Source organism: Acipenser ruthenus, chromosome 10 (assembly GCF_902713425.1).
Source record: "Acipenser ruthenus chromosome 10, fAciRut3.2 maternal haplotype, whole genome shotgun sequence".
In the NCBI taxonomy this organism is placed as follows: domain Eukaryota; kingdom Metazoa; phylum Chordata; class Actinopteri; order Acipenseriformes; family Acipenseridae; genus Acipenser; species Acipenser ruthenus.
This window is the reverse complement of record NC_081198.1, coordinates 48,581,370-48,606,063: the sequence shown is the minus strand read 5'-3', so window position 1 is coordinate 48,606,063 and position 24,694 is coordinate 48,581,370. Positions and strand designations below refer to the sequence as shown.

Here is a 24,694-nt window from a genome sequence, read left to right as displayed (position 1 = left end):
TGTTTTTACATTTGAGATGTGAAAGACTGCTGATATTTGGTGAACGGTTGTTGTTTTGTATTTCATGTGATGTCAGGTTTTTTGCAGCTGTGTCTGAATGTTTAAATCAACATTAATATAAAAAAATAAACTGTAACTTATTTTGCAGGTCTTAGTAAATATAGTACTTCAGCAGGAAAAGTTCAAGCTGTTTCAAAATGTTTTTGCGCTTTTCAGCCTTGTTTGTCTGAGTGGTCCAGTCTGTAGTGTACCTTTAGCAGGATCATTCGCTGGGAGTATTTAAAGGGTGTAGTTTGTCTCACTCCCTTGCCCCACTGCAAGCCAGCTTGCCTTTAGCAGGGCATTAACAAGTAGGTTTGAGTACTGACAGGGTGGAGCTGATGGGTTCATTCCCACAGTTTCTTACACAAACACAAAACTTCAAACCAACTGCCAGGATGTATCACTATTGTAAAAAGTTGGCTAGCATAAGTGCATTCAACCAGACTGATCAGGCTCTTAGTGTGTGGGACTGTGCGTCCCTCACACTGTGCCTGGCATTGACAATGCAAACGCAACCTGCATCTGTAGATGTTATGGAAGTTTAACCCTGAGCTTAAGGGAAGCGCTACCAAAGGACAGGCATGTGCAGTCTTATGAATAGAAACGTTAAAGCACATCACAGGTGCTTTTAATACAGATTCCTGAACACTTTTCCCACCAGTGTTCAGAGCCAGTGAAAACTTTCTACTGCCCTGTCTCGCCTCTTCACAGTTGTCAGCAGCTCCAGTCCGCAGGGCAGGAGGCTGACAGAGTCATCTGCAGCATCAGCTTTGCAGTGTTGAGCCAGGCTTCCATAGTAAAGTGGAGCAGGCGGGTTGACTGATGCAGCCAGCTGAAGAGTCACGCCTGCACAGCCTCAGCACTGCCAGGCATTGCAATGTGAATCACACAGGTGTCTGCTTCACCAGCTCGGGAGAGCCAGCATAGATAGCTGATCAGGGGTTTATTTTGTACCTGTCTTTGCTTACCTGAATAACCTGGCAGGGCTGTTGCATCAGAAGTCTGAAACGTTCACGCTGAACCTTTCCAATCGGACTGCCCTGTCTGAATCATGCCTGTCTGATGATAGGTTTAAGGTCTGTCCGTCAGTCTGGATTGAATGAGCCGGTGCGAGTAAATAGTTCTTTAGTATATTTAAAAACACAAAGAAAGCCGTTTTAAGTTTAGTAGCACTGTGTTTTAGTTAAAAGGTTTATGTTTGTATTTGCAGCAGTAGGTTTGTGTATGAAGAATAAACAGTTGTGATTTTACACAAATCTCTCTATATTGGCTGTGTGGTTTTATTTAAGAAGCTTTGAAACTTACTGACACTAACCTGAACACGAAAAGAGCATCTGTGGTTTACACAAGTAGAATAAAAAGGCATGCTTTCAGCTGTCAAATATGAGCTATAAGTAGTCCTTTAGAAGTTAAATGCACAACGGTATATATTTCGACCTCAAGAGATTTGTGAGGTTTTCAGCTGTGCCATGTCAGCACCATCAGTTGTAAAATCAATAAGAGTGTATCAGTTACTACGCTGTCAGCAGGACTGGGGCTAACCACTGCCTTTTATCATTGATAACAGACCCCACTGACGCACATGCCAGCTAACAACATGAAGACAGCACACACGTCTGAATCTTGCTGGTTTTGCCCATCAGCCAGGTGATTTTTTTTTTACCCTCTTGTTAACTACTAAAAAATGTAAATAAAATGCATGGGGGAAAGGCTGATGACGGAGGCATTTATACAGTTGCGGTGAGATCATTAAAATAGACCTGCTTGTGTGATACACACAGGGATTACATTGAAAGCAAGCAGAACAGTGTTTGAATATGGCCTGTCTGGATACTCTTCATGGGTGACCTCTGCTGCACTGACTTCCACGTGTTCCATGTTCGCTGCATTTGTGTCCAGTGAGTCTTCATTAGCTGTTAAACAGAAGCAGACTGAAGTACTGTGGAAGTGCCAGCTCCCCTCCACACCTTGCCTGGGCCCCTTCAGACCCTGGGTTATTGCAGTAAAGCAGCTCACAACAACCCTTCTTTAAAAACACTGTTCAGGCTTCCTCAGGACTGGGTAAGGCACTAGCTGAAGCGTTAGTGTCCTTGGCTTAGGGGTTTGTTTGATCTGTGTATACCTTGCAGGGATAAGTCACAGCTGGCTTTCTTTGGACCTGGTTATCTAGGTATCCACGCAGACCGCAGAGAGGTGACTCCTCAGTGCTGTAAAATAATCTGTTCTGATGGGTCATAGGTTGATCAGCATTGTTTTCTTTACCAAATACTGGTATAGTTTACTTTCAGCATGGCCTAACCAAGGGAGCTTTGCACTGATTACCATACATTTAATAAAACTGGTGTTAAAATTACATATCACTGTATTAAAAGTTCAATTTTATGACAAGTTATAAAGCACAGTAAATGTACTGGACTGCCACACCCTTTATGAATACAACTCCTACCGTGTCGACCCCTCCCAGCTGTAAAAGCAGGCAACGTGCGGTAACTCATGGCGTCAGACGCGAGGAATGCAGTTGGAGTACAGGGCAGGCAGTCTGGAGACGCGGGGTGGTTCTGTTGCTGTGTTTGAAAGTCTTTTCGAGTGAGATCGTGGTAGAACGGCGAGTTTCGCGGTGAGGCATGAGCACAGCAATAAAACCAAAACATATTACATAATTACAAAATAGTCAATAAAACTATCGCAATCCAAAAAAAAAAAAAAGATTAGTATTAGATCAAATTATTTCCATTTGGGAGATGAGGGATAGTAAGTTTATATTTGGGGGTTTAATACATATTATAAAAGTTTACATTATACATATTGTAACTATTATTGCGGAACTAGTTTCAGTCCCATCCATTTTATTGTATTTTGCATTTTATTTATTAGTAGCAGTGTGGAGTAGTGGTTAGGGCTCTGGACTCTTGACCGGAGGGTCGTGGGTTCAATCCCAGGTGGGGGTCACTGCTGTTGTACCCTTTAGCAAGGTACTTTACCTAGATTGCTCCAGTAAAAACCCAACTGTATGAAAGGGTAATTGTATGTAAAAAATAATGTAATTGTATGTAAAAATAATGTGATATCTTGTAACAATTGTAAGCCGCCCTGGATAAGGGCGTCTGCTAAGAAATAAATAATAATAATAATACTAGCAGCTTCGTGAACCACTCCACTGACAGACCAAGTCCCGTTTCCTCTGAGAGGATTAGACTTCCTCTCTGGAAATCGTTTGACACTTTCTAGTTTAGTCTGTGCGGCCAAATTCTCACACAGCCTCCCAGTTCTGTAAAACATAAAACTGCACTCAGGACTGGTCGGTCTGGCCCCGTCCCCTTTCTCGTGTTCTCCCCCCTCCGACAGACAGACAGACTGCTTTGCTGTGCTCTGTGGTGAGATTCTCATCCCAAATACGGGCTTAGTTAGCAGCTAGCAGCGGGGAAGATGAGCATTGTCAGAAAAGTTTGGGCGGACGCAAAGCGTTCTCTGTTACTTTACTGAAGAAAAAAAAAAAGAAAAATAAGCAAAACACATTTTTTGAGGAAGTGAGATTTTTCTGGGAGGAATTTTTATAATTTTTTTAAGGAAGGGTGTTGTTTTTTTGTTCTGTCGCTTGAAGTGGCAAGAAGATACAACACAGTATTTATTTATTTTGTATGTATTTATTTATTTTGGAAAAGAACTCGATGCACAGTGGGGAAGAGGCTTTCGTGTGACCGGTGATATAGTACTATCCATCCACACTGATGGAGAGCAGAGGCCGTTAGCCACCGGGACCGCTCTCTGCGCCGTGTGGCTGTGTGTGTGACTCGGGTCGGGACTCGCAAACAGTTTGGTGAGTGTGTGTGTGGGACCGGGGACCCCAGGCTCATCCCCTAGTCCCGAAGCGATGGGGTGCGGGCTGAGGAAGCTGGAGGATCCGGAGGATAGCAGCCCCGGGAAGATTTACTCCACACTGAAGAGACCGCAAGTCGAGACCAAGACCGACACTGTGTACGAGTACACAATGCTGGATTTCACACTGGAAGGTAATGTTCATTTTATTAAAAAAACAATAATAATAATAATAATAATAATAATAATAATAATAATAATAATAATAATAATAATGTTGAATTCTGTCATTATTATTATTATTATTATTATTATTATTATTATTATTATTATTATTAGTAGTAGTAGTAGTAGTAGTAAGTGTAATAATAATAATAATAATAATAATAATAATAATAATCTGGAAGATGTTGCTATATTTTCAGTTTTTTTTTATTTTTTAGATTTTTTAAAGGTTTTATTTTTATTATACATAACCACTACCACTGTATTCATTTTCTTCGTTTGATGTAGGATATGTTGTTTCTTTTACTTCATCCCTGTTCAACCGTTATTGTGTTAGAATTATGAACCCGTTTCAATGCGTTTTAAAACATATTTTATTTTAAACAGTAAGGCTCGTTATAACATTCGAAATGACAACAGAGAATGTCATGGATATGTTATAGTAACTACGGGATGTACGGCTTATTAAAATGCTGTGATTAAGCTCGCTGGCCTACTGCTTCACAAGCGGGACAGAATTAGGTCAAATTCAAACAGAAGGAGACCCCCATACAAAAAAAGGGGAAATTTGGCAGGCCACACACACACACACACACACACACACACACACTCCTTCACAAAACAAAACAACACTAAATCCATTGTCGACTTATTCTAATGACGGTCCAGTTCTGACACTTGTCTTATTAATAGAGTGCTGGTGGCATAGCTAGATGCACTCTCCTTCAGTGTACAGTGCAGCCTGGCGATACATTGAAGGCTGTTGATGACGCGTGCAGCCATGGAGGCCTGGAGCTAGACCGCTTTAAATAAACAATTACATAAATAAATGTGCCGATTGATTATTCAACATGGGGACTGAACTGCTCCTAAAGCAGGACTGAGGGAGGGGTCTCCGAATGCCAGCCCTTGTGCTGTCACTAATATAAACACAGGATTGCTGTCATTCCATGTTGTCATTCCATGAGCACATAGATTTGTCAAATTGCATGTCAGAGCACTGACCTGATGATCAATCTGTGTAATAGGATCGACAGACCCATCAGCACAGGGATGCTGGGCACCGTGTTCATACCAGTGCTGCTATGCATTGCACTCTTCACTCTTGGTTGAAGTGTTTTGAACTCAGCAGCTCTGATATTTTGTGTGTTCGGTGAAGGGTTAGCTGAGGAGTGTGAACTTTCATAACTTCTCTCTTTTATTTATCTTCCTCTCTCTCTCACTCCATTTCCTTTTTCTGCCACTCTCTGCCATCCCATCCCTCCTCCTCTGTTTCCCTTCCTCTAGCCCCATGTACCATGAGAGGCCCTGTAGCTGGTTCTTAACTCGGCCTCGCCCCCTGTATAGCACACAGCCCAGACCAGGCAGTGCTCTTGTTAGACACGGTGAGCACTGCGGGTGGCTTGTGCAGTGCAGCTTGAGGTATGATAACGTAATTAAACCCGCAGTTACACCAGCAATGTGACCTGTGCGGGCTGCCCACTGCTCTCATCACCTCACTGCTTTCACTGTAAAACCCATCAGTCGAGATAGGAAGTTTGAGGCTCAGGTTAGGAGAGAGGACAGACCCCAACTCACAACACAACACACTTCTCTGTGATTAAAGTTCTGGATGAACTGCAAGGAGGAAGGGGCTCAATGACCTGGCAGTGTCTGGCTAGTGGATCTGAGGTTGGTTGATTATAAGCAGCTCACACAGATTCTCTGATTCAGTCTCGTTGTTGAATGTCAAGCTATCCGTTCTCCAGCGTTCTCTGGGATTCTCCTTCACGAATCGAAATCCCTTATTTTTACTGGCCACTTGTGCTGAAGATCTGTGTTCTCTGCTCCTCTTGTGCTGAAGATCTCTCTGTGTTCTCTGCTCCTCTTGTGCTGAAGATCTCTCTGTTCTCTGCTCTTGTGCTGAAGATCTCTCTGTGTTCTCTGCTCTTGTGCTGAAGATCTCTCTGTGTTCTCTGCTCTTGTGCTGAAGATCTCTCTGTGTTCTCTGCTCTTGTGCTGAAGATCTCTCTGTGTTCTCTGCTCTTGTGCTGAAGATCTCTCTGTGTTCTCTGCTCTTGTGCTGAAGATCTCTATATGTTCTCTGCTCTTGTGCTGAAGATCTCTCTGTCTTCTCTCCTTGTTTTTCTACTCTGATTGCGGGTGTGCCGATTGTTCATCACCTCACTGAAGCAAAAACAAAGTCTACACCACATCCTTCTTTCTGGTGCCCTTATCACTTCCTGTGTCGAAGTGGTCTGGCAGACCATGTGAGCTAACGAGTCTGACACAGGAAGTGCTCGTGTACCAGGAAGAGCAGTCCAAGATTCATAAAGCTACAGAGTGTGCTGGGCAAGGTCTGCCCAAGCCAGAACCAGAACGATCTCCACCACAAAGAGACTGGACACCAGTGATCATGCTAGTAATGGTAATAAGGGTTAATCACATTGATTTAAAAGTCTTGTCTTTATGTGTAGCTGGACTTTGCATCAAGCTGCTTTGAAGGAGGAGCTCATTATTATACTGAAAATCTAGCATGTTACAGTGTTGGCCCCTCAGTAACAGAGGAAAATCTCTAAAACGAAGGGGGCGGGCAGGCACAGAGAGAGAGGTCGTTAAGGAGAGCTGGTTTATGTGGATCTGATTAGAAGGAGGGGGGTTATTGTGTTCTTTTAACTTCAGTGCTTCCCTCTTGTATCCCCCCCCCCCCCCCTCCCCCCGTCTCTTGGGCCTGTGCCCCCAGGGAACAGAGAGCTCTCTGTGTGGGGAAGAGGGGAGTGGGGGGGCTCTCTTACACACACTTTTTGAGTGTTCTTATATTTAGAGCATCGTTGTTCAAGGTTTCACTGCGTTTTCCCTTATAAAGGTAAAAGCTTAGCAAAGTGTAATAAAGCACAGTGAAAGCATGGTAAAGCACAGGGAATTGAATTTCTTTTTATGTGCAAGTAATATTTACACATTACAAGTCCTCATAAGCCAGTCAAGTTTTGTTAGCTTGTGGACACTTTTGTTTGCCCCCATTAGCAGTATGAAGGAGCACTCGCACACACACCCCTCCAGCCCATTCTTTCACAGAGCGGAGCTGCTCAGGGAGGGTCTGAAACCTGCAGAGAAGAATTCAGCAGCCCCTCAGCAATTCCTAAAAAGACTCAAAAACAAAAACAACCCCGCTGTTGACGATGACAACTAACTAACCACACTTTAATGAGTCACTTTGTGGCTAAAAATGCCCCTGGCTGCTTGCGTCCAGCCCCAGCTCTGACTCTCCTCTCCCTCACTGGTGGCAGGGCTCCAGTGATGTGTTTAAAACAACGGCTCCATTATGGGGACAGGAAGCAGGAACAAAACCGGGAGCCTGTGCTGGGAGGACACAGACGGAACATTAATCATGCAGGCAGGAGCAGGGAAGGGGGCGGGGTGGGGAGGGGAGGGGAGAGGAGGAGGGGAGGGGAGAGGAGGGGAGAGGAGAGGAGGGGAGGGGAGAGGAGGGGAGGGGAGGGGGTGGCAGGCTGAACTTGAGCAACACCCCCTGTTTAAAACAACCCTGGACCTCTCAGCAGATAGACAGTCTGCTTCTGGCCCTCTCTCCCTCTCTTAATCTCTTTCTCTCACTCTCAGCTTATGACAAGTCATACAAGTATTGCCACAGAAATATTGACCATTTAAGTTTTTTTTCTCAGATTTCTCTTGTACGGTGGAGTATGAAATGTGTCCTGGGTTCAGTCTCTCCACTGTCACACTGGTTACAGAGTCTGTCTCTCTGTCTCTTCCAGTGTAACTGTCTCTCCCTCTCCCCCTGTCTCTGCCTCTCCCTCTCTCTGTCTCTTCCAGTATAACTGTCTCTGCCTCTCCCTCTCTCTGTCTCTTCCTCTCCCTCTCTCTGTCTCTTCCAGTATAACTGTCTCTTCCAGTATAACTGTCTCTGCCTCCCCCCCTCTCTGTCTCTTCCTGGTGCAGGCTCCTCAAACCCGGCTGTGCTCCGAATCGGCTCCCTGCAGGATCTCCCCAGTGAGTTGGAGCAGTACTACAGGAAGGGGTTTGTCCTGACCACCTTCCACCCAATCGTCCTGTCCGTGGGGCGGAGACAGCAGCTGCCAATCAGCCTGCTGTACCGTGCCGTGCTGGCCCGCCCCCAACCCAGGTGAGGCGCGTCGCCATGGAGATGGTGCGCTGCACTACGACACGCTCTGTCAGGGCTCTGCTGGTTTATGGTGTATTTTTTTTACCACCCCTAAGATTTCCAGATAATTACACAGTGAGAAGAGATAGACAACAGTGACAATGTTGTGCTAGGATCATAACTTCTGCTTCCAATACTGCTCCTTCTATTAGTACTGCTACAGAATGTCTTGTGATTGAGTGTTTAAAGCCATGGCTGAATGAAGTGGACACTAACAGCTGTAAGGGTCAAATTATTTAACATCAAACTCCTGGCTCCAGATCGTTTCAGTAATGGAATTGAAGGTAGTTCGGAAACCCAAGCAGGGTGAGCGTGAGTTTCATGTCCCAACATTGTGAGTGTGTTTGTGTGATTGTGATTGTGATTGTGAGTGTGTGTGTTTGCATGTTTGTGTGAGTGTGTGTGAGTGTACCTGCTCTTCCCTGTGCTCTCAGTGTTCAGTGTGTGGTGCCCTGCCTCTCTCCCCTGTGCTGCAGCTCCAAGCATGCCAGCCCAGCAGGCCACAGCACCCCCCGACTGCTGGTGGAGGAGTGGCTGCAGCCTGGAGACACGCTGAGCAGCGACGTGGTGAGGGGCCTGCTGGACAAGGTAGGTAACCCCGTCACCTCAAAACAGGGGTTCAAGCCCCCCACTGCTCCAAGTGTGCACCAGCTCTGTTTAACTGGAGTCTGAGATGTCATGTAAATGGATTAAAAATTGTGATTAAAAGGGTAAAACCTGCCTGCTCCTTCTTTGACTGTGTGTGATGGTGAGGCTCACAGCCTTTCTCCCCCTGCCAGGTGAACGTCTGTGCCCAGCGAGGGCTGCGATTCCTGGGCTTTGTACCGCAGCAGGGAGGGGGTACGCTGCGGAGCTGCAACGGAGGGGGTCTCTGCAGCCGGGGGTCCCCCAGCGGACTGTCCTGTGAGAGTGGCATCGAGGACGAAACACGCCTTGAGTACGGAGGCTTCAACGAGGGGGGGAGCAGCCCCCAACCCTCACATCGCAGGGAGGGTGAGTGTGTGTGTGTTGAGTCTTACTGAGTCTGTGTCAGTGTGTTTCTGTGTTTGTTGTTGGAGGGTCGAGAGTTAAATGGGAGTCCCGTCTCTTTTTGCACAAACACCAACCTCAGCTGTGAACACAGGAAGTGAATTCAGGCGCTCAGACCAGACGCTGCTACATTCTTCAAACAAGAAATAAGAAAACCTCTCGACGTCATGGGCAAAAAATAACAGGGCTGCTGGGAGTAACACTCTGCACAGAGGAGCTTTGTGAGCATGGCTGAGAGAAAGGGAGAGAGAGGGGGAGCGAGGAGAGAGGAAGCAAGGGGGAGAGAGGAGAGAGGGAGCGAGGGGGAGAGAGGAGAGAGGGAGTGAGGGGGAGAGAGGAGAAGGAGCGAGGGAGAGAGGGAGCGAGGGGGAGAGAGGAGAGAGGGAGCGAGGGGGAGAGAGGAGAGAGGGAGCGAGGGGTGAGAGAGGAGTGAGAGGGAGAGGGAGTGAGGGGGGAGAGAGGAGAGAGAGGGAGCGAGGGGGAGAGAGGGGAGAGAGGGAGTGAGTCGGGAGGGGGCACAAGGGAGACAGGGGAGCGATGGAGAGAAGAAAGTAAGTGGGGGAAGAGAGAGAGACATTTAAAATGCCTGCTTTGCAATCGCTGTGAATACGATTGTAAATTTATGGTGTGAGCCTTGAAGGGGGCTGAATTGGCTGCAGGTCCAGGGTAAGGGATCAGCACCAGAGCCCTGGCAAGCCCAGGACTGTGTGATGTAACCTCTCCCCTCATCTCCCTGCCCTGCAGAGACCAAGCTGTTTGCCCTGTTCCACTCCTGGGACTCTGCCTACCCTGCCTGGCTGGCACGGGATGAGGACGCACCGTCTTGGACCTACCACCAGGGGGCGCTCTCCGTGAAGGTGACACGTAAGGGGCAGGCCATCAGCACTGTGGAAGCTGATTGGCTGGAGCTCACTACCGCCTACTACAAGAAGGGCTGGTCATTGGTGGATTCCTTTGTGTACTGGGAGACACCCAAAGGTAATCATACCTACATTGCTGCTGTGTTCTCAAAATGTACTGCTTTGGTACCCCTGGTAAAGTCCAGCACAGTGTAGTAAAGCACAGAGAAGATAATGAACCAGCCTCAGATACTATGCACTGTGTGGACCCAGAACTGGGGGGCTCTGATGAGGAGGATGTTATTGCTATTATACAGTGTGTCAATGAAAATGTGAAAACTGTTGAGCTGAGTTTTGGTTGAATGCTGAGTATAGCATGCAAGCAATACAGTGAAGTTTCTACAGTGTACCAGCCCGCGTGAGCCTCTATATCACCTGGAAGGAAGTTCTGCGCTGGTTTTTACGATGGTCGTTTTTGTATAGCGCCTCCTCATGCACCCCAGAAGGAGCCGATGTTCATAATCACAGCCTCGGTTTGTCAACAACACCAGATGGCTAAAAGCTTCTTGATGAGGCCTATTTATAACCCAGCTGATGATTTCAGTATGTAAAAGTATGTATGACAGGGCAGCCTGGCCCCTAGGGCAGGAAACAGGACGAGAGGAGAGGAGGAAAGAAGGACAATACTGTGTAGTTGCATGTGTTTCTCCCTCCGTCTCTATCCCATCTCCCTCCTCTGTGTTCTTATAAACGCTGGTGTAGTAAAACATTAGAAAGTGCATGTAAGAAACTGTATGAATGTGTAATGAAAGCATGGGAGAAGCACGATAAAATATACAAAATAACCATTAAGGTTTAACATGGGTAGCACACTTTCACAAAGGCAAACACACACAATAAGACAGACAGACACACACACACACACTTCAGCGTTATCTTTCTCCTTACAGGAGAGCCAGTGCCCAGGTCTCTGGAGGGTCGGTTTGTGTATGAGGAGCGAGGGGCCTCCACAGCGCCCCCTACAGGCAACGACACCATCATAGTGGAGCAGTGGACTGTCATCGAGGTGAGGGGAGAGAATAGGGTGACCAGACGTCCCGGTTTTCCATCAAAGTGCCTTTATCTTACAACCGCTTCCTATATAACTTAGTTTATGTCACCTGCATTGAAAACATTTGTGTTAAAAAGGTACAGTACTAGGGTAATCAAGACCATTATTTTAATAAAGTGATTAACATAGACATATGTTCTTATTCCTCAGTGTGCCATGCGTTTTCATTTAGTTTATATTCAATATGAGTCTACAATTATGTGTAATACGCTAATTTCATAGCTGTTCAGTTCTCCCAGGATTTAGCCCAGGCACTAGGCAGAGCAGCGAGAGGGTGCAAGCATCCAAATCCACCAGGTTAAACCACATCAACAACGTCATTGAATAGAGCCATCCTGATGCAGTGAGTAAAAAAAGAAAGAAAAATGCCAAAAAGTAAATGTATTTTTAACGATGATCTACTTAATTATTTAATGTATTAGTAGTAGTAGTATTAAAACAGTAGCAATACGTATATAACACAATAATATTAGCCACAAATTATACACCTAGGAGAGTACTGAAATTAGCTCGCTTCTTAAAAAAAAAAAAAAAAGATAATAATAGTACTAAGAGTGACAGGGTGGCTATTTAAATAACTATTAAACAGTCTATATTTAAATGGTTTAATTAGTCTTATCGATTATTTAACACTGTGTCCCGGTTTTGAGCTTTGAAAATCTGGTCACGCCAGGCGAGAGGGAGAGGAGTTCTGTGTCTCTAGCACTGCACAAAATATTTCTAATCTTCGTCCCTAATTTGAGACACGGTGCAGTTCAGTTTAACCCTTTCTACCCATGTCCACTTGTGTCTTGGTTTCCCAGTTAGGTTCTGAATGTATCTTACAGTGATCCGGTGGTAATGCTGTGTCCTCTCTGTCCCCCTCTCCTTCTCTCGCAGGGCTCTGATGTCAAGACAGATTACGGACCCCTGGTTCACACCCTGGCAGAGTTTGGTTGGCTGCTGACCTGTGTGCTCGCTACCCCCCTAATCCGCCATGACAGGTACCCCCCTCTCCCCTCCTCTCTCCTCCCCACCCCCATCATCTCCCATGCCAGGTACCCCCCTCTCGCCTCTCTCTCCTCCCCACCCCCATCATCTCCCATGCCAGGTACCCCCCTCTCGCCTCTCTCTCCTCCCCACCCCCATCATCTCCCATGCCAGGTACCCCTCTCTCCCCTCCTCTCTCCTCCCCACCCCTATCATCTGCCATGCCAGGTACCCCTCTCTCCCCTCCCCCATCATCTCCCATGCCAGGTACCCCGTCCTCATCTCTGAAAATGACCCTCCGCACTTGATAAAATGTTGAGAAATGAAACATAAAGAAAGCTGCTAGTCGTGTTCTAGGTTTTCAGTTTGTTTGTGTTTTTGGCAGCGAGGGAAACCTGGCCACCAAGCAGGTGGTGTTCCTGCAGAGAGCCGTGCGAGACCCCGCCCCATCCGAGGTGAGACCCTGCCCCCTTCTACATGAACACCCACCCTCCAGATAACACTGATTGGATTTCACAGTGACCCTGGTGCTCTGCAGTGTCAGATCAGTCTGTTTGTGTAGCTCCTGCCTTTTCATTCCTGTCCACAGCTTCAATCACTCAATCATACAATAGTCTTCTTCAATGCATTTCATGTCATCAGACTTTTGGTAAAAATGTTTGTCTTCATTTTATAAGTATGTATATTGTATATTAAGTTGTATATTGTTACAGAAGCGTGCCCCTCGCTCCCCACGAAGTGATGATGTCAGCGTGCACACGGCGAGCCGCGGGGTGGGCGGGGCCAGGCGTGATGACCTCACAGGGGGGTTCCCAAGGTTCGGGGGGTACCCCAGCGCGCTGAGAGACCTGGAGGAGGGGGGCTTTGAGCAGGAGGAGGGGGCTGCAGAGGTCACCTGCATGTGAGGCATCAGCATTGCATTGGGGCTGCTGCAGCCGTAGGTACTGTCGACTCTGACGCATTAGAGATTGACTTTATAGGATAAATGAGAGCCAGGACCTTAGCGCTTTCTCTGCAGTATATAAAGGACAGCTTTACAAAGGGGGAGAACCAGGAACCAGTCCATACACATCCTTGCCCAGCTGCCTGCAGCCCTGCTAGGGGAGTGGTCTGGTGCAAACAGACCTGGATCTGGAGGGGCTGGTGCTGTTTGAGGAGCCCCTTTGGGATATACTGGATATCTCCAACCTGCGACACCAGACCGTTCCTCTCAAGACCCCCCAGTACCTTCTCCCGTCCCCTTCATGTGAGGCCCGCAGGGGAGCGAACCTGCTGATATTGCCCATGTAGTACTAGACTGGGCAGGACTGATTACACTGTATGTGTTGATGTGCTTAAGGCGTTTTCAGAAGACATTGTCGTGGCTAAAATAGCTTCTCCCCTTCATGACAAAAGACAGGATGTGAGTCACACGGCAGGATGTAGGATGTATATAAAGCATTTTCAAAAACACGGGTTTGAGAGGATGAGGAAGAGGCGGTCTGCCTTTTTAAAGAGGGGGTTTGAGTCCTGGTTTAAGGTGGTGGCGGTGTTTTTCTTTCGTCTCTAATTGGACGCAGAACTTCAAACACCTAATGCCACCTGGTGGACCTTTGTTCTAACTGCAGCCTTCCCGGTTGACTTTCTGGATTTCCCCTCAATGTTGTGCAGCTGCACTCTATTTGTCTGAACACCTGCTGGGTCTGTTAGTTTGCTTTTATTCTGGACAATAAAGTCCCGCCGCTACCACTGAATAATTGAGAAATGACTCGGAATGGTCGCTTACTGATTCCGACGTCCACAGAGAATGGTACGTTTCTCCCTGGAGCGTAGAGGAGACCTCGTCTATTAGCTTCATCTCTTCCTTTTCACATTATTAACAGGATTTCAATTACAATAATACAAAACTATTGAAACTTTTGGGAGCTTGTATCAATAATATTTTGTATTCAGAAGTTGTTTCTGTTCTGATGTCAATTTTTGAATAAACCTCTGCATATTAAAATAAGATGATTTTATTCAGAACGAATGCACCAACAGGTAACTGTCCACCCAGAGATATGGCATGGTAGGAAATGTGGAAATTATCAGTGTTGAATATTATTAATCTCTGATTTAACTGTGGTTTATAATAAAGTAATCTGGATACTGAAAATACTTGCAGTGCTACACTCTCAAAGACACCAGACTCCTCAAACCCACACTGCACAGTACCTTGTAACAAACTGTAAATGAATCAGACCAAACATTGTGGTTAATGTTTCCATCAGTGTTATTATCTGTATCCTTCAGTCAGTACGGCCAAGTCCGTTACATTTACATTCCAGATAGGACTCTGTTTTGGGCAACTAATTCATTTTTTATTAACAGATATAGAAATAATAAAAATAATAATAAGAATAATAATAATAACAGAAAATGTAGTCCATTTAAAAACCATGAAGGCCATGCTGGTGGCTTTTACACAGCTTGCCAATAATAACTTAACCTGTTTAAAGAGCTAAAGACACAAAAAGGTACAAAATGCTAAACGAAGAAGCAACAGTGTGGCTACACGATTGAAACAGGTGAAAGAAAAAGAGCGGGACATTGTTTTGTACAGAAGAGCGGGACATTGTTTTGGATGTATAGAACGAGTCGTTCGTTGGTGTGTTTGCTTGTTTCCTGTCGTGGCTGCGGGTCACGCCTCGCTCTCCCCTGAAGCAGCGTTCTGTACCTCCTCCTCCAGGATGGGCACGATCAGGTTGTCCTTTGACATGAGATTGTACTTCATCACAAACCGTGTGAAGCGGTGGCACAGAAACGTCTCGTTCTGGAATGAGAATGACAAACTCAGGGAGGCTCAGCCACTCAGCCTTTACAAATACAGAGCCGAGTCTGGGTCCCCGAGTAGAGTGCATTTATCAGTTTTTACCCAGGTAAAACTAGACTAAGATAAAATGAGAAAACTACAAAGCCCATTTAACACCAAGCAACTTTTTTCTGGCAAGTACATGGAAGTGATGTTTTTAAACAATGAACAAGTAACAAGTAACACAGGGAGATCACTACTTCCTGCAGCCTGGTTATATGTGACGAGATCTTAAACTAGAAGCTAAAATGTTTTATTTTGTTTGACTACCATTACAAACTATAACAAGATGCATTAAAAGCTGGCGATTTTTTGTTGGTCCCAAACACACACTACTCTTGTACTCTAGTCACTGTCCTGTCCTGAGGACTGCCAGCTCACCTCATACTTGTCGAATATCTGCCGGTGGTGGAAATAGGCGTGTGAGAATATTCTATAGATCCTGCGACACACTGAGCCCAGCTTCGCTACAGACGACTCCTTAATGCTGACCCTGGGGAGAGACAGTGACAGTGAGCTTCCTTCAAGAAACATTTCCTCGAAGCCTGGCATACCCAGCTGAAATACAACAGGGGCAGTGTCTGCAGCAATGATCTTCAGAACTATTCGAAAAACAGAAAGCAAGCCTGAAGCCTGAGGAGCCTTGCAGGACAACAAGACCTCAAGCTCTTAGCACACGCTGCATTGTGAATGATACAGAAACACACTGTTAGACAAATGAGCAGGGTAACATCTAAAGAATCAGTTACAAAAAGGTTGGATTCCCTGTCCCATGTAAACGCAGCAACGGTCTGACAGTGTCTTTTTAGCTCAGATAGTCCCTCAGCTCACACTACCCATCGGACTGCTGTGCATTTTGCCCTGGTGTGAGAGGGGGTATATCAGTGTGCAACGCTTACCTGCTGGGGAAGTATTTGTTGCTGTTTAAAAGGCAGGCGGCTCCATCCAGCGTGTGTCTGGTGTAGTCGATGGCTGGGCACTGCAACACAAAGCACTGGGTCAGGGGTGTGTGGGGTGTGGGTTAGCGGATACTGGAGTGTATAGAGGGTGTTGTGTGGAGTGGGGGTAGGGTTATAGTGGCGTGTACAGAGGGGGTAAGGATAAGGATTAGGGGTAAGTGTTGTATGAAGGGAGTTTTAGGGTGTGGGGGATACAGCAGGGATATAGAAAGACTCACCTCTTTGGGGGTTTTGTGGGCGGCGCACAGGAAGATCCACTGCTCTGTGGCTGTCATCTGTGTGCAGGTGTCGGGGTGACACTCACTCTGTGAGAGACAATGAGAGCGGCTCAATACAGAACCCACACCACCACACAACCTTAACAACCCTCTCCCACCTCCCCCCCACACACACACTGCTGACTAAGCAAGAACATTGAAATAAACAACACACAGAGCTGACAGCACAATGTGAGAGAAAAGACAGAGAGAGAGACAGACAGACAGACCGAGAGACACAGAGAGAGTGTGTGTTACCTGCAGCTTGACAGCCAGTCCATTGAGCTCCAGGCAGAACTGTCTGAAAGGGAGGAGCAGAAAGAGTCAGACACATAGCACAGAGCAGCAGGGCCCTCTCTCACCTCAGCAGCTCATTGACAGAGTGCTGCCTCATCACGTCACAAATCCGGAGAACTCAAATAGGCCATGGTGAAAGGAACTGTGTGTGTGTGATGGTGATATGCTGGAGGAGCACCACTGTATGTGTGTATGTAGGGAGTAGCTGTGTGAGTGTGTGTAGATGGCATGTACCCGAGTGTGTTTGTGTAGATAGCGAGTACCTGAGTGTGTGTGAGTAGACAGCGAGTACCTGAGTGTGTGTGTGTGTGTGAGTAGACAGCGAGTACCTGAGGTGCTCGTATTTCCAGACACCCTCGTCCTGCCCCTCTGGTGGCTCGAGGATCTTGTCGATGTTGGAGCAGTCCGTGCGGATATTCTGCTGGATGTACTGAGACAGAGAGAGAAGAGAGAGAGTGAAGAGGGCGCTCAACACAATACACATAGACTAACAAATACCCACAAGTCTACAAGAAAGCAAACAGCCAGATCATTTTAAATGCATGTTATTGCTTTACCTCTGGGGACACACACATAGAAGAAACACGAGCCCCTCTTACCTGCTGCACAGCTAGAGTGCTGTCCATCTCCTCGAAGGATTCATCAGGCCAGTTATAGAAGTCCTGCAGGGACACAGGCAGTAGTTAGTATGGCACAGAGTCTACAGCAGAGTAAGGGTCTGCAGTTTCAAGAAATATCTGATCCCCGCAGTGTCCAGTTCAGGCACTGAATGGAGTGTTTATGAGGTATGTCTGACAGCCCCTGAATGACTGGGACAGTGAGATATGAGATGAGAGAGGGTGTGCGAGTGACGCCTCAGCTGCTTCAGTGGCTGCTCGTGAATTTATCCCATTCCCTGTCAGGCTGTGAGGAAACACCTCCCCCCGATCAGCTTACTGTATGAAACACTCACTCACTCACACTGAGAGAACAACTGGGACAACTGGAGGGAGCTTTCAACAGTCACGCTGTGGGCTAGGATAAAATACTTATGATTTATTTTGAAGCAGTCTCAGTGTAGCCACTGTAGTTTTTTTTATTTTTTTATTGACAACACAACAGAAATATGCAGCTAAACAGTAAGTTTTATTACAAGCTTTATAATGAGAAAAGCCATAAAATGATAGAGTTAAGCAGGGATGACAATAAGACTGCTATTGCACAGCATTTTCGCCCATTCCAGGTTTTACAATGAGCTTGATTATACAGTGTATAGGTAGCAAGCTCAGGTGTGTCTTATTAAACTCAAACTACTACGCACAGGGAATCTTATTTCCATCCCTGCTAAGTAATATTTGGAGTGTATCTATATCTTTAAACACTCCTGGGTGAAGCTGCCTGTAGCCAATACCTTGGTGTACTTCACCCTATACAGGTCAATGTTCCAATCACACCTGTGTTAAACGTACAGTACAGTAAACTCCTCCCTCACATGAACCTCCCCCTTCCCTAGCATAAATACAACAGTGACTAGAGCCAGTACACAATTTACTAGCAGTACAAATTCGACACGGATAAAGACTTCTGCCAGTAGCTTGACATCAGGGCTGAAGAATGATAAATATTTAGATTGTATTAGACTAGATAAAGAATAATTAGTTATACTAAAATGTCATTTTGTGCAGCTACTGGCTGCCTTACCACCAGTAATAATCCTACTGGTAGTATAATCTGCAGAAATGTACAAATAGTTGGGATTTTACTTTATAAAATCAAGGCACTGGAACATCAAATTGAGGTATCAAGCAAATGTATATGATTTACAAGTGACACATGGGCTATATGAAGCCATACTGTTATTATAAATACTTATTCACTCACAGCAAGACAAGATTTATAGTTCTCTTAAATGGGGCCAAAAGCCGCCTGTACAAACACACAGCGCCCACATCTCTAATTTATTCGCTTTGAATCGGGGCATAAACTGTCTGTGTGGGAGGTGAGCTCTTCAAACTAAATGCGGAGCCTTCGTTCATTTTCTGATTATTCATATGTGCTAATATATTCATTTCTCGTTTTTGAAAATGTATATTATACTCTGCAAGCAACGGTGCAGTGCTCACAATTCCAGCATAGCCTCTCTCTCTGTGCGATGGTGAAGAATAGAACACAGCTCTGTAAAGCAAATCTCAATCATATAGTCATTATTTTAAACCTGCGCGACACCGGTTACGTTAAATGGTCTTTAGTTCGATCCAGGGGGTTATTGCAGGATTAAGAGGCGCTGTACACCGATCGTGTTAATAAACCTTCTTGCAAAACAGACAAACAAGAGCAGACACGAAAATCAGCTCCGAAACAGGTTTAGCCAGATTGATGTGGCTAGTGCAATAACATTAGAACATAAGAAAGTTTACAAACGAGAGGAGGCCATTCAGCCCATCTTGCTCGTTTGGTTGTTAGTAGCTTATTGATCCCAGAATCTCATCAAGCAGCTTCTTGAAGGATCCCAGGGTTTCAGCTTCAACAACATTACTGGGGAGTTGGTTCCAGACCCTCACAATTCTCTGTGTAAAAAAGTGCCTCCTATTTTATAGCTTCGGGGACTTAAACTGTCTCACTCTACTGCAGTACTTAGCCAATCAAGCGGAAAGGTATGCGCATTTATTTTAGTCTAAAATTTAAAAAAACGCACCGGTGTTAAATGCAGCGAAGTTGTTTTCATGTCGTAATTGCATTATATACAGTATAGTAAAAGCACAATAAACAAAAACATTATATATATATATATATATATATATATATATATATATATATATATATATATATATATATTGTAAATAAACTGGTCAGGGAGCGATTCGCTAAGAGTACTCCCTTCAGTATTCGATACATCGAAATAAATAATAATAATAATAATAATAATAATAATACATTCTAAATACAAAAAACAGACACTGCGAAGAAGCAGCTGAGGTGTAAAATCGATAGGAACATAGCAGATATTAAAACATTTGCTGTGTTTACACTGAGGGCTGAATACAAATACAGCACACAACGCCGCACTAATACAAGCCAAATATTCACCGACAGAGAAACGCGGATTTAAACGCCGCTGCTTAATAAATCTGTGAAAATGCGTTGTTGTAGATTTGTTATTTTATGCCCCAGCCAGTCGCAATTAAACAGTGCGAGTTTCCTGAAAGAGGGCCCGACCCAGCCTGCCTCGGAGGTATTCACAGTAACTTCCTAATAAATCTTCACACCCTGAGCGCAGACCCGGCGTGTTTTTGGTGAAACCCGTTGCCCTTGGGTTCAGACCAGTTTCCCGGGGGTGCGGGGTGTAATTCGGGGTCTCTGTCCTCACCTGAGCCTTCGTGCCCGGCCGATTTCTCCTCAGCACAGCAGTCCCCTCCGCCATGACCATCTCGCCAGGGTCCCGGATGAAGCCGGCGATGCGCTGAGTCCCCGCTTCTCACCGCAAGGGGTGCCCGAAGGAGGCAGTGCAGTGCCGTGCACAGCTGCTGATCACCGCTTGGTGGAGCTAAGCACTGCAGACTGGAGTGTGGGTTTCACTTTACAACAGGAATAAACCACGCCAGACCCTACGTGCCATTGAAATAATTCGCCGCACATGTGTGACACCGTGCAAGGATATGCCATTGTCAAGGTCATTTATAATAACACAATTATTTTACTTCTGTTATACTGTCCATTACTTGGTAAAGGCACATTGGTATATCAGTAGATATTTGTGTTTCTTTATAAAGGATTTCGGATCACCTTTAAATTCTTCATATTTAATTAAATAGATTATTTAGTTGAACAAGTTGTTAAAACTCTTTAGAAATCCTATATTCATCCAATAGTAAATGTAATATAATATTGTATCCTGACTTGTCAGCATATTGAATTCCCAGGACACAGGTAAAACAGGGACAGGTGGCCAACCCTCGCTAGGACTGGGACAGGAGTACAGAGTTATTCCAGCTGCTCAAATGTGTAACAGATGTTTTAAAAGTGTAGCAAGCACAGCTAACCATGATAAAAGCCTGCTGGCACTTAATATGTTGCTTATTTATAACAAACAAGGATTACAATGAGGAACGCTGAAGTTAATGAAGTTTAACTGTACCACTGACTCAAGACCTGAACAGGTAAACAGAAACCCAAAGTGTAGTTTTGTTAATTAAAAACGTGGATCACTGACCCCCAGCACTTGGGATGTCTTGGCCTGTTTTGAGCTGTGCCGTGTGCTCACGCACCCTGCCCTGAGAATGCTGTACTACCCATTCTCCACCAGCTTGCAGAGGGAGGGGAGGGTATCACTGGAACAGCACAGTGCTTTACTATCCATTCTCTACACTGAGACCTGAATGAACCAGCTTGCAGAGGGAGGGGATGGCAGTCACTGGAACAGCACAGTGCTCAGACAGAATGAAGTCCAGCACAGCCTCCCTCTGCCAGTATCTGCTGCACACAAAAACAAAAATGTCTGCCAAATCTCCCTCCTTTTAATCTATTTTTTATTGAAGGATTCTACAAAAAAGAAAAATACAAACAATAATCAGACTGACAGAAACAGCCACAGGGCCAGGTCGAATAGGCCACTTTATTGTACCAAAACAAAATCCATATTTACAGGTGATGAAAAAGAACAACTATCAGACAGACAAGGCCTTCTTCCAGGGCTCTGCTCATGTGGAATGGACAGGGGGCAGGGCTTGAGGGGGCAGGGCTACAGGCTTCACTCCAGGTACTTCCCCAGGATATCGCCATCTCTGAACAGGAAGTATTCCTGCACAGGAAACAAGACAATCAGCAAGAACAGAACAACCAAACCTAAAGAGACATGTCCCTTACCTGGCATGTGTAACATTAGGACTGGTCCCTACTCTCGTGAGCTGAAATCTAGCATGTGTAACATTAGGACTGGTCCCTACTCTCGTGAGCTGAAATCTAGCATGTGTAACATTAGGACTGGTCCCTACTCTCGTGAGCTGAAATCTAGCATGTGTAACATTAGGACTGGTCCCTATTCTCATGAGCTGAAATAATTTGATTGTTTTAAACTTAATTAGGGATATACAGATAAATATAACCATAGAATAAAAAACAACAAGTGGTGCTTGTTTCCTCTGGTGTAAAGGAGGGGCAGCGCTCAGCAGCTTCACCGTGTCTCTGTACCCACCTTGTCATCCAGGGTGACTTTAGTGCCTCCATACTCCGGCAGCAAGACCCTGTCCCCCGCCTTCACACTGACCGGCTGCAAATCACCTGCCTGGGAGAGGGGACAGCGAGAAGGGTGGGTCAGACATGAGGGTAGAAACAAACCTCCTTTCTACTGCACAACTCAAGCAACGAATCAGAATGCTAAGAGGGGATATTTAACATTCCGGCTAGTCTGTTAATGGCGGGTGGAGTAGAGGATTAATCACAACGTGTGCTGGAGTTCAAACACAGGTAGCTCTCAAAGGTGTGACACACACACTTTCCAGTTAGTAAACTGAAGGCGGCACTACAGTATTTGAAACATTAATTTGATCCGAGCTCCCTGTCCTACCCCCAACACACGTGTCCTGAAATTCCCCTCCCCTCTCAGTCGCACCTTTGTCCTGTTTCCTGGTCCCACTGCCAGCACGGTAGCCTGCAGCACTTTGCCCTGGGACTTCTCCGGCAGCATGATGCCTCCCTTGGTGACGGTCTCTGCGGCAAAGCGCTCCACCAGCACACGGTCGAACAAGGGCAGAAACTTCCTGAAGGCCTGCAAACAGACAGGAGACAATCAGACAGGGTCCCCTCGCTGATAATCTTGTGAATTCAATAAGCTGAGATGCATTATATGTGTTACAGACAGGAGACAATCAGACAGGGTCCCCTCGCTGAGCTCCTTGTGAATTCAATAAGCTGAGAAGCATTATCTATTTTAGACAGGCTACTCTGTATTCTGAATGTGATGGAACCACCAGCTATCTGTTCGACAGATTCATGGGCTTGAGATGCATCACATTAACTGAAATAAACTGGACAACAAAAAATCATTCAATCGCAGCTGAGAAATCTTTTAGACCGATACTGCTGTAGGGCTGTAAGAACAGCAGAGCCCCCTGCTGGTGATAAATGGATTTTGCATGAGGCTGGGTTTCTTATCTAAGAAAGCAAGCCCACCACATCTCATACATGTGACTTATTGGGCAATATCTTAAATGAAAAGCACGCCTCTGAATGTGAATGAAGCCTCTGCTGAACAGATGAGGTCGTTCTCGAGAATGAGACCCATGCCCCTCGTCCCCGTCTCAGTGACTGGATAAATACAGCTGGGATTTGTGTGCGTGCCCTTGTGGTAAGGGCACCTCAAGGTCGTCTCTCAGTTTCAATGTTGCACTCTGTTACAAAGGGGGCGAAGAAATCAGTTAATTATTAATTACCTATGTTAAACTGTAATTCAATGTATTTTAGTAACGTGAAAGAATAGAATCTGTCCCATTATGGAGACCAGCGTGCTTCCCTCATTCCCCGGTGAACAGTCCGACACTCCAGAAAACCACAAAACACGCATAGTTTCAACTCCTAAAAATATTAATTCTATTAAAATAATTCAAATATGCTTATAAAACAATTGTTTAATACACTTCAGCCTTGATAGTTGCCTGTAAAAAGTATTATTGTACAATTCACATAGTAATGTTAATTACTATTAATTAGCTCTATCTGTGCAATGTTCATATATAGGTAACAGTAACACGCGCATATTGATTAAATAGGTGTATTGATTTTCAAAAAAACATTTAAAAATTCAAGTTTTGCTCTAAATGCATAATGCATATCATAAATTAGAATAATCTTAAAAAAGATACCATCGAATTGCGAGTTTTGCACAACTTTAAAAAGAGATAACAGCATTAGAGCATATTTTCTGAAAAAGATCCGCCCCACTGCAAACGACTGTGTAAAAACAGCGTGCTGCACGCCGGGGACTGAGGAGCCGGCCCGGATATGAAAGTAACGCTGGTCCAACAGAAACCGTGTCTCCCTACTGCACACAAATCAGGACAGACGTGCTGCTCTCATCGGGTAGTGTACGTGTGTACTGTGAACAACGTTACAAAATATAACATGAACGTAAAGGTTAGACACATGGGTCGAATACTTTTGTTCTGTACAAAGCCCGCTTCACCAGAGTGTTCAGTTTAGCAATTACATTGTTGGTTGCATCAAGTTTAAGCATTCCAGTAGTTCAGTCCTATGGATAAACTGAGCGCCTGCTACATACCGGTATATATACATACACATACATTATATATATACATATAATTACACATACAATGTATTTATTCTCTATGTGCCTGTGGTTATAATAATATAATCTCTGTGCCATGCATATCCTTGCAGCAAGACTACAAAAGTAGCTAACAACCAAAAATGTAACACGAGATGATTGACAGATATCATCCATTTATTTAAAATTTGTATAGCAAATATTGAACCCGAACGCCCCCCCAGAAAATGAACTCACTTCGGTTACAGAGGTCCCTGTGATAATTATTTAAAATGTCACTCGAGTCAGTTGTGGATACACCCCTGATATTAATATTGACCTTGAACCCCAGTCCCAGGTGTCTGTCTGCTGAATGAGATGCAATACCGGTTCATCAATCGAGCCAGTAAATATACTAAACTACCGCAGCTAACATGTCAACGTTCTTCCAGTACTGAGGTGATATTCCTCTGTGCGGCGGGACGATACAGATATACGATGCATCAAATCGCTGCATGCAAATGTAGGCGAATCGTTACTTAATAACCATTTCATACAGTAACCTTGCACACACACAGAGGGGTAGAAACTGCTAGACTCCACTGCGCCACAATGTGCGTGCGTCTTGGCAAAAAACATGACTATCTCACTACAACAGAGGCAGATAGCAACCCAGCATAATTACAAGCGAACACGCAGTCTACGCGATGTTTTGTTATTTACGAGACGGGTTTTTAAATAGACTTTTCCTACCATAGTTCTGTTTCTTTGTCAAAGTGCGTGGATCAAGCGGTCCGTTGCTCGCGTCTGTGCGTGAAACTGACTGACACACGGAGGATCAGCGCTCCACGTGAAAAGCAGTCTGGGCTGGAGTAAAGCACGCATGCGCGACCTTCAACCCAGCTCAAATGTTGCAATTGCATT

At 45.3% G+C, this 24,694-nt stretch overlaps 2 protein-coding genes across 6 annotated transcripts; one reads left to right on the top strand and one right to left on the bottom strand.

Moving 5' to 3' along the window:
- The first annotated feature begins 1,607 nt into the window (after positions 1–1,607).
- On the top strand, positions 1,608–14,914 carry LOC117413830 (raftlin-2-like). 3 transcript variants are annotated; one of them, XM_059032449.1, is made up of 10 exons: positions 1,608–1,689; positions 3,705–4,052; positions 8,020–8,203; positions 8,719–8,830; positions 9,022–9,235; positions 10,016–10,249; positions 11,061–11,176; positions 12,101–12,204; positions 12,576–12,645; positions 12,904–14,914. In XM_059032449.1, the coding sequence occupies exons 2-10, from the start codon at positions 3,914–3,916 to the stop codon at positions 13,093–13,095; spliced, it is 1,365 nt and encodes a 454-aa protein (XP_058888432.1). In that variant the 5' UTR covers positions 1,608–1,689; positions 3,705–3,913; the 3' UTR covers positions 13,096–14,914. The 3 variants fall into 3 exon arrangements, with proteins under 3 accessions (XP_058888432.1, XP_033879077.3, XP_033879084.3); XM_034023186.3 differs by lacking the exon at positions 1,608–1,689 and adding an exon at positions 2,548–2,659; XM_034023193.3 differs by lacking the exons at positions 1,608–1,689; positions 12,576–12,645 and having other exon boundaries at positions 3,188–4,052.
- On the bottom strand, positions 14,424–24,679 carry LOC117413853 (MOB-like protein phocein). 3 transcript variants are annotated; one of them, XM_059032451.1, is made up of 9 exons: positions 24,524–24,679; positions 22,121–22,276; positions 17,133–17,195; positions 16,863–16,963; positions 16,495–16,537; positions 16,198–16,284; positions 15,920–15,999; positions 15,402–15,513; positions 14,424–14,981 (listed from the first exon to the last, which is right to left on the bottom strand). In XM_059032451.1, exons 1-9 carry the CDS (start codon positions 24,524–24,526, stop codon positions 14,850–14,852), a joined length of 777 nt encoding a protein of 258 aa, XP_058888434.1. In that variant the 5' UTR covers positions 24,527–24,679; the 3' UTR covers positions 14,424–14,849. The 3 variants fall into 3 exon arrangements, with proteins under 3 accessions (XP_058888434.1, XP_033879113.1, XP_058888433.1); XM_034023222.3 differs by lacking the exons at positions 22,121–22,276; positions 24,524–24,679 and adding an exon at positions 19,880–20,075; XM_059032450.1 differs by lacking the exons at positions 14,424–14,981; positions 15,402–15,513; positions 15,920–15,999; ... (2 more) ...; positions 16,863–16,963; positions 17,133–17,195 and adding exons at positions 21,106–21,310; positions 21,704–21,793.
- Between the last annotated feature and the right edge of the window lie 15 nt (positions 24,680–24,694).

Coding starts and splice junctions, on each gene's coding strand:
- LOC117413830 (XM_059032449.1), top strand. CDS start 3,914: ATGGGGTGCGGGCTGAGGAAGCTGGAGGATCCGGAGGATAGCAGCCCC. Junction 8,831..9,021: donor TGAGGGGCCTGCTGGACAAG/GTAGGTAACCCC, acceptor TCCCCCTGCCAG/GTGAACGTCTGTGCCCAGCG. Junction 12,205..12,575: donor CCCCTAATCCGCCATGACAG/GTACCCCCCTCT, acceptor TGTTTTTGGCAG/CGAGGGAAACCTGGCCACCA.
- LOC117413853 (XM_059032451.1), bottom strand. Junction 16,964..17,132: donor GCACTCTAGCTGTGCAGCAG/GTAAGAGGGGCT, acceptor TCTCTGTCTCAG/TACATCCAGCAGAATATCCG. Junction 16,538..16,862: donor TGGAAATACGAGCACCTCAG/GTACTCGCTGTC, acceptor CCTCCCTTTCAG/ACAGTTCTGCCTGGAGCTCA.